This window comes from Salvelinus sp. IW2-2015, linkage group LG7, assembly GCF_002910315.2.
Source record: "Salvelinus sp. IW2-2015 linkage group LG7, ASM291031v2, whole genome shotgun sequence".
Taxonomy (NCBI): Eukaryota; Metazoa; Chordata; class Actinopteri; order Salmoniformes; family Salmonidae; genus Salvelinus; species Salvelinus sp. IW2-2015.
Window position 1 is genome coordinate 1,113,084 of NC_036847.1, and position 8,427 is coordinate 1,121,510.

Genomic DNA, 8,427 nt, shown 5'->3' on the forward strand with positions numbered 1-8,427 from the left:
TTCCCCTACTGTATTTATTTATTTTGCTCCTTTGCACCCCAGTTTTTCTACTTTGCACACTCATCTACTGTCAAATCTACCATTCCAGTATTTTAATTGCTATATTGTATTTACTTCGCCACCATGGCCTATTTATTGCCTTTACCTCCCTRATCTCACCTCATTTGCTCACATTGTATATAGACTTATTTTTCTACTGTATTATTGACTGTATGTTTGTTTTACTCCATGTGTAACTCTGTGTTGTTATATGTGTCGAAACTGCTTTGCTTTATCTTGGCCAGGTCGCAATTGTAAATGAGAACTTGTTCTCAACTTTCCTACCTGGTTAAATAAAGGTGAAATATATATCTTTTTTTAAATAGTAACTATTCCAACTTTGYGATTTGACTKGGTCCTTGGGGAACTCATAAACCTCTAAMCCTCATTGAAGCTACAAAACGGTCAATGTTCAACCTTAATATGGCAACACAACTGAAGAGATTAACAGGAATTACATTTACTCTAACAGTAGGCCAAAAAGTATCTATCAGAAAGCCACGCACCTTACTAAGCCATGCTACATTGAAACACTAAAGGTTCCTCCAATAAACCCTTGACTAACCGAAGGTGCAAATATGAACCATTGACTCGCAATGCTTCCTTGAGGTTCTCCAAGGGTTCCGTCCAACTCTAAGATTGTAGAGGAAAGAAGAAAACGAGAAAGAGATAAAGGATTGAAGAGTGACGCTGAGAGTTTGAACAATGGAAGGGGATAGGGAGGACATAGAAGAMTAAGGAGGTAGTGAGTGAAAGATAAAGTAAGGCAGAAGGAGAGGCAAGGGTATAGAAAGTACACCGGGTGAATAATGAAAACGAGATGGATGAGAGAGTGATGGAGAACGGGAAGAAGTAGAGGAGAGGAAAAGCAGACAGAAAAGGAAGATAATGACACTCTTAGATATCACCAGGACAACATTTGAGCCACGTTTAAACAAGCCACATTTAAACAACCCTCCATTTGYTCTGTTGTCCCCAGGAGTGTACTGAAACTATGCCTCTTTACAGAACACTGAGGTCGATCGGTTAACTAATGGCTCATAATAATGATAACAGAGAGATGCTTATACAGTATGTGCTGTCATATGTATTTTGTGTGTGTTGGCACATGTGTTGGTCTTGTTAGTGTGTTGTTGTCAGGGCTGTCGTCGAAAGGAGACCAAGGTACAGCGTGGTGAGCATCCATTTTCTTTTATTAGTAAAATGTCGCCAACAAAACAAGAAATAARAAAAACGACCGTGAAGCTTACAGGGCTAAGTGCCACTAACAAAAGTCAACTACCCACAATCACAGGTGGGAAAAGGGCTGCCTAAGTATGATTCCCAATCAGAGACAACGATYGACAGCTGTCCTTGATTGAGAACCATACCCGGCCAAAACATAGAAAACCAAATCATGGAAATAAAGGACATAGAATGCCCACCCAAATCACACCCTGACCAAACCAAAAGTAGACATAAAAAGGGCTCTCTAAGGTCAGGGCGTGACAGTTGTAACGTGCGTTTGTGTGTTAGAGAGTGGGGACTTCCAAGTGCCTCCAACTGTGAAATTTGAGCAGCACATCTGGGACATGTCTGAGTCCTGCTGCTCAGAAAGTGGAGAGTGTAGTTAAGAGAAGGGAATTACACAAATGTGAGAGGTTGTGTGTGACCATTTCAGAATACTTTGTTTTTGCTTTGTGATTATGGGGTATTGTGTGTAGATTGATGAGGGATTTACATTTTATTTTTTTTATCTTTAGAATAAGGCTGTTTTAAATATATATTGTTCAAAACAAGCTGTTCAGTTACTTACTACTCCGCCCCTCAGTGACTGCCAGTAACAAAATGTGGAAAAAGTCAAGGGGTCTGAATACTTTCCGAATGCACTGTAAGTTGTGTTATGGTAGTCCACCCTGTCAGTGTTATCTTAGTGTTTAAGCTCTGGTGGTTGGAGGTGATGAATGGAATTGTGATTGGAGTGTTATTGGCTTTACCGGGCTTAACAGGATAAGGTGGAGCTCTCTGGGGAAATGATTTGCTTGTTTTGCCTTGAACTGCAGATAGATCGTATTGTGTATGTGCGCTTTCATGTGTGAACACATGTACGTGTGTGTGTCAGAGAGAGAGAGTAAGAGAGTGTGTGAAGGGAAGGGGAACAGGCATATGTGATAGATATTATGGCAGGTCTTTGATAGTTTCAGTTGGTGTCATYTGCTTCGTGCTCCATTCCCACAGATATATTAAAGGTGCTGCACAGGATTTAAATTTTTTTTTAAATTCATTGTAATTTCTGAAAATGTCAATTTATTTTTATTTAACCTTTATTTAACTAGGCAAGTCAGTTAAGAACAAATTCTTATTTATAATGATGGCCTACCCCGGCCAAACCCGGACCCGAACGACGCTGGGCCAATTGTGCGCTGTCCATAACAGCGGCAGCCCGCCCATTACGGACGTAATAAAAAAAAAAATATATATTTTGTTTTTAATGCTCATAAAAGTGTGGTAAATGTGTCCATTTTCCTGTTTTAAATATATATTGTTCAAAACAAGCTGTTCAGTTACTTACTACTCCGCCCCTCAGTGACTGCCAGCAGCTCCGCCTCCGTTAGCACATAGGCCRTGCGAACATRGCTTGGATTGTTTTGARAGCTTTTTGCTATGAGGGGGAACTGCCCTAATGAAATCGCAGGATTTCATAGCATAAATTATAACAGCACAAAGTAAGGGGACCGTCCTGGGGCGTTCAAATGTGCGTCCATTCAGTCAGAACTTCAAGGTCAAATAAAGGCGTGTTGACTGTGTTAAAGGCACTGAGCTGACCCCATGCTGGGCTCGCAGGAAGGTGTCTTACGTAAGAGCTGACGACTGTCAACAAACACATATTATCTAGCTACCTGCCACACACACACACACTATCAGGGAGAGGAAGAGGTGGAGAGGGGGTGATAATAAGAGAGAGAGAGAGAGAGACTATTTACTATTTGGATTGTGTGTGAGGGCTGTTTGGGGTTGAAAGAGGTGAACTGTTTCACAATTACCCTTTGTGATTTTTGCCCTTATTGGAAAACACTGTTGACAAAGTTTAAATATTGAGTGTTAAGTGTCCTTTGGCCTGGTAGGAGAAAAGAAGGTCAAGATATTCAACTCCTGCTGTGCTTTCAATATACTCTTCTCATAGGAAATTAGCCCCCTGTAGTGGGGTAGATGGTCCACTGTATGTGTCCACTTGTTTTAGCTGGGTTCTGCTCTGTTAAAGAAAGTATTTTTGAGTATTATTGTCAATCATAACAATCATGTTTTGGGACAGTTCAATATGATGAATTAACAATTTCTCTCTCTGCCTCCAGGGAGGACCCCTCTCCACATCACCSCTACTCTACAAATTGTCAGAGGGCGGTACATCCCCAAAAATGACACCCGCCCAGTTCAGAGGAACCGCTCTATCCCAGTGGGCCGCCCTCGCCTCCACCCATCCCCCAACGACACCTCTCTCCTGTGGGATGACCTGAGAAGGACGCTGGGCTTCGCCTGGGGGCTCCACGTCTACGGCTCGGCTGTCCTCTTCCTGCTCTTCCTGGCTGGAGCGACCCTGGGTCTGGTCCTATCCCCCAGAATGCACTGCCCTCACCGTGGTGCGCTGGTCCTGGCCAACACCCTCCTCCTCCTGGTGGGCGCAGSCAGGGCAGCTATGTTCCTGATTGACCCATACGGAACAAGGAAGATTCTTCCACGGCCTGCATTGACTGCTCTTTATAACTTCCCTCTGCCGTTACTGGTGTGGGCTCAGGCTGCACTGGTGCTGCTCGCCATGAAGGGGGCAGGTGTGAGTCTGCTGCCATCTGCTCTGGAGCGCCCTCCTCTGGTGGCTGTGTTGGCTGTATTACAGTGCACCCTGCTGCTGGCTGCTGACCTGCTCTCCCCAGCCCTGTCCCCAGCCGTGCCTGTCACCCTGCAGTCTCTGTCTCTCTGCTGGGGCCTGGCACTCTGTCTGGGCTTCCTGTGCTACGTCTTCCCCTGCCTCCGCCACCCGCCCACCCAGTCACCTGTCCCAGAGGAGGGGAGGGCAGTTAAAGCTTGGCCGGGGGGTAGGAGGYCAGGGTCGGTGGTGGGTCGTGCGCTGGTGTTGTCTGCCCTCCTAGGGGCATTGTGCTGTGGGCTCCATGTCCARGCCACCATGTGGCTCTACGGGATGTTGGGGGACTGGAGGCGCTTCTGCTGGGACTGGTGGCTGGTGCACTTCTGGGCCCGGCTGTTGGAGCTGGCCTGGGCCTTTTCTCTCATTCTCTTGGGCTCCTGTGTGTTCTGGAGGCCCCGGAGGGCCCAAGGGAGAGGAGAGGAGGGAGCAGGGGAGAGCAGGGGGGGAGGAGATCTCCCCTCACCTGGACAGTCATCTGGGTCGACTCATAAACACACCTGCTGGGCCAAGATAGTCCAGAGCCTGACAGMGAAGCCCTGTGGGAAGTCAGAGAGTAACGGAGTGGGAGGAATAGGAGTAGGAGGGGGCGGGGTGGGGGAGCTGCCTAATAACTGGGCAGGGCAGGAGCGCTCAGGGGCTGACATCAGCAAGAGTCTGATCAGAAACCAGAACCATGAGGCTCCACCATCACACCCGCGCGGCGTCAAGGACAGCAACCGTGGACGCAACCAGAGGGGCAGGTCTGCAGAAAATGGGGTGTCGGACAGGTCCACAGGATCTCTGTTGCAGGCGTTAGGACACCCCCCACTGCACTTCCTTAGCGGCAGCCTGGAGCAGGAGAAGGAGTCAGGGGTGTCTCTGTATGAGTTTGACCTGCAACCCCCCTCCCCCATCGACCTGAGCCGCAGCATCGATGAGGCCCTGCACCAAAAGCACCTCCTCCATGGGGGCAGCCTGTTTCAGCCCCTGTGCGCCCCCTCACCCACTCKCTTCCCGGGCTCAGCTGTCAGTCAGGGGGGCCCCTGGCTCCGCAGGKACACCGGCCCCCAGATCTCTGACAGCAGTGAAGATCGCTTAGCCTGTACAGATTCCTCCGTGCCACTTGGGGGCAGTGTGCTCAGCAGTGTTCCAAACAGGCAGGTCACTGCTCCCCCCACGCCCTCTCACCAGGGGCACTGCTGCGCCGGGGACGGGGGAGCCAGTGTCCCCTCCTCAGTTTCCTGTCCCATCTCCCTGCACCCCTCCAGAACCTCCAAGGGGCATCTTGGGGATGAGGGGGAAGTCGACACAACGCTGTTCCTCACCCCAGACACAAAGACCCAGAGGGGGAGGGCAAAGAGGGAGGGAGCGGGAGGGAAGAGTTACATTGTGGTCAGCAGGCAGGATGACTTAGCCAGCATCAGCAGTGAGATTATTGACCTCTGAACCCATAACTCTAACCCAGGACATCAGGACCAATGACCAAGCCCCAAGCAAAACCATCAAAAAACAAACTTACATAAGACCTTAACACTTAGGTAATAACTTTAAGTCTATCTAGTCAACTAGACTTTATCATAAACATTGACTCAACTACATGAMGAATGTTACGTGAATCATGGACAGAGAACCTATTTTGAGAAGATGAGGGAAAATACATAAAAGCTTTCATATCCACTGAGTTGAACAGATGTCCTATATGGGACATTATCCAGTGTTTGCTCTAAATGTGAGTGGTTCAAATGTGTTTATGGCACAGGTGTGGCTAACCTGACTCAGATTCTTGGGCGTAGCGCACATGTGTGAACAACAGAACACACACACAAACACACGCCTACAGTTACACACCTGTGTACATTTGATGAACATCGCTGCATTTCAAGCATCACATTCATCAGCACATACTGTACATTCACTCTTTGTAGCACTATTATTTAAGGTGGTCCTGAGCGAACAGAGGAATGGATTGACACTGGATTCATATTGGTGACGACCCAGAGATTCCTTAAAATATTTATTGGTCATCTCTACCATTCCCTCTGTGAATCTGTTGTGAATCTGTTGCCAGCCATGTATGTTAAATATGAACGTCGTGGCTCCTACCTTTCTGAAAGCCCTTGTAAAAATGCCTTTTATATGAATTTATTAACTTTGTTCGCTTTGATAGTATTAATTTGCTGTCCTTGATAGTTCAACTTGATGCATATACGTTCATGTGTTTTTAAGAGTTGTGCCATACACATTGATCACGTTGGTGGTTGATTTCAAGTTATGCTTAAAAATACATTAATAACACATTACCTGACTGACAACAGTGGTCTTTTCCCATATTTCCTCTAGCATGAAGGCAGCGTAGCAGTCCACATGCATAGGATTGCTGGTAATCGGCTCATAAATTGAGTTGCTGTTTCAGTAGTTTGCCTTGTATGTAAATGTGATGTTTATTAGGAAAAACAACTGAACTGACACCCAGAAAGAAAGCGCATTATCCTGTGAAACTGTGGCTGATGCCCGGAGCTGTAGCTAAAATAGTTCCTGCTAAAACCCGATATTTTAGTTTGAAAAATGATGCCGATACATTTCACCTGCTGATTGTGTGTGGTACATTCTATCGTCGCGGACCGTCAAAGCCTATGACTGCGTTTCGTAACACTCAATATAACTGACATCAGTATAAACATACCCACAATATTTTATCAGTTGCAGCATGTCAGTGCACACCGTGAACTTTTTGTATTTTTAGCTATGCTCCTTGCTCCATACAGCTAAGCAGCTATATTTCATAATACTTGCCTACCGTACTATGAACCACAACACTTCTGTACTGTAGTACGCTACAGACGTCTATAAGCCTAAACATGAGCACTCAAGACAGAAGTATTTTTACTACTCAAGAGGAAAATATCATACAAGTATATTATGTAACATAAGAAAGTATGTCTGTTATTTTTGGATCTTTGGAAATAAAGGTGCACTTCAAAAATGATCAAAATGTATTTACTGTGAAGACAATCTAAAGTGGTCTTACTGAGGTCTTTGAAGCGTTGAACAGATTTACCTGCCAAGAGAGTGATGACTGGTCATGGCTTATGGAGGAATATTGGGAACAGTGACTGTCCGGCCCTAATTTCTGATATGCAGGGCTCCGTTCAGGATAGAAGTGTTGAAGTACCTGGGATTGCAGTAGACGTTAGCATTTCATTTTTAGGGGTTAAATGGCAGTGGCAATGGCACTCTCTAATTTGGAGKGGTGTCCATTTGAAAACTGTTGAGTGATACTGAACAAAGCCCGGGAGTCAATCCTCAGTCCCATATCTCCTCTTGAGACCTGGGTTGAGCAAAATAGGCACAAAATGGGAGAAGATGTTTTGAAACGGAGTAAAATGGGGAGGTACTACCTGATCACATCCAATAAGAAACTATTTTTTTCAGATTCAAAATCCTTCCAAATGTGTCATACCGAACACGAACTGGGTCCCTGTGCGACAGGATCAGCTGTTTTCTGCCTCTTTCAGGGTCATTGCAGTCTCTCCCTGTGACGTGAAATGATTGACTTGTTAATATTTACAGTACAGTACAATGGGGTGGTGCTGTTGTCTACATTCCAATGACCCCATCTGATTTCAGTATACTTTGCTGTTTCTCCATTCACTTTCAGCTTGAGGTACTGTAGAAATCATCCTTTTAACTACACGTTTAGGATCAGATTACCATACCTCCAATTCTAACCTTAACCATTTGGATGGATGAAGAATATCTGACCCTCTGTCTGTGATCTGGGACAACTTCTGCCTTCTCCTTCATTGCATTATGGGGTTGGGTTAGAAGGACCTTCAGCAGTTGTGGGGATGTTTGTGTTGTTTGTGCCATAGTACAGTAAACCAATCAGTCCTCCTCTGTGAACAGCCGTCACAGTGCAGAAGTACAATAGTAGAGATTTTCCAACATATTCATTTGCTAATTGATTGTTTCTAWATAAAGTTGTATTATATTGTGTTGCTGCATCTTATCTGGTTTCAAATAAATMAGATTTTTTTTTAAATCTGAAATAATGTGTTATTACTTAGACAGTGTGTCTTTGCTGCCAATACTTACAGTGTTATGTGTTATTACACTTGTATTACATGCTGTGACATTTTTAAGACCTGGACATTTGCTTTAGATAATGAAGGCAGTCCTATAWTATTATACAGCTCATTCATTTACTCGTTTATTATATTGTTCACTTAATCTTTCCATCCATGAATCTCTATAGGAAGTTGTTCTTATGTCCTTGGCATTARGGGCCACATGAGTGAGRGAGTGAGTGAGAAAGAGAGAGGTGTATATAACTGAGAAACATAGAGGACAAGCATAAAGGTGCGCAGACGGTACCCTGGAGTTCTGCTCCCAGATGGACTTGGGCAGCAACTGGACTGGGAGGTGAGTCTTGATGAGGTGAGGAGAGGTGGTTAACTTGTCCAGAACCTCCACCCCCAGGACAAACAGTAGAGTAATACAGTAGCTGT

The 8,427-nt window shown here is 45.4% G+C and overlaps 1 protein-coding gene across 1 annotated transcript in view; it reads left to right on the top strand.

Moving 5' to 3' along the window:
- LOC139028062 (proline-rich transmembrane protein 3-like) overlaps positions 1 to 7,961 on the top strand; it is a 13,713-nt gene extending 5,752 nt beyond the window's left edge. Inside the window, exon 2 of the mRNA XM_070444616.1 lies at positions 3,360 to 7,961. Within this exon, the coding sequence (XP_070300717.1) occupies positions 3,360 to 5,365 (2,006 nt within the window). The 3' untranslated portion in view covers positions 5,366 to 7,961. The remainder of the gene's footprint in view (positions 1 to 3,359) is intronic.
- Positions 7,962 to 8,427: the final 466 nt, after the last annotated feature.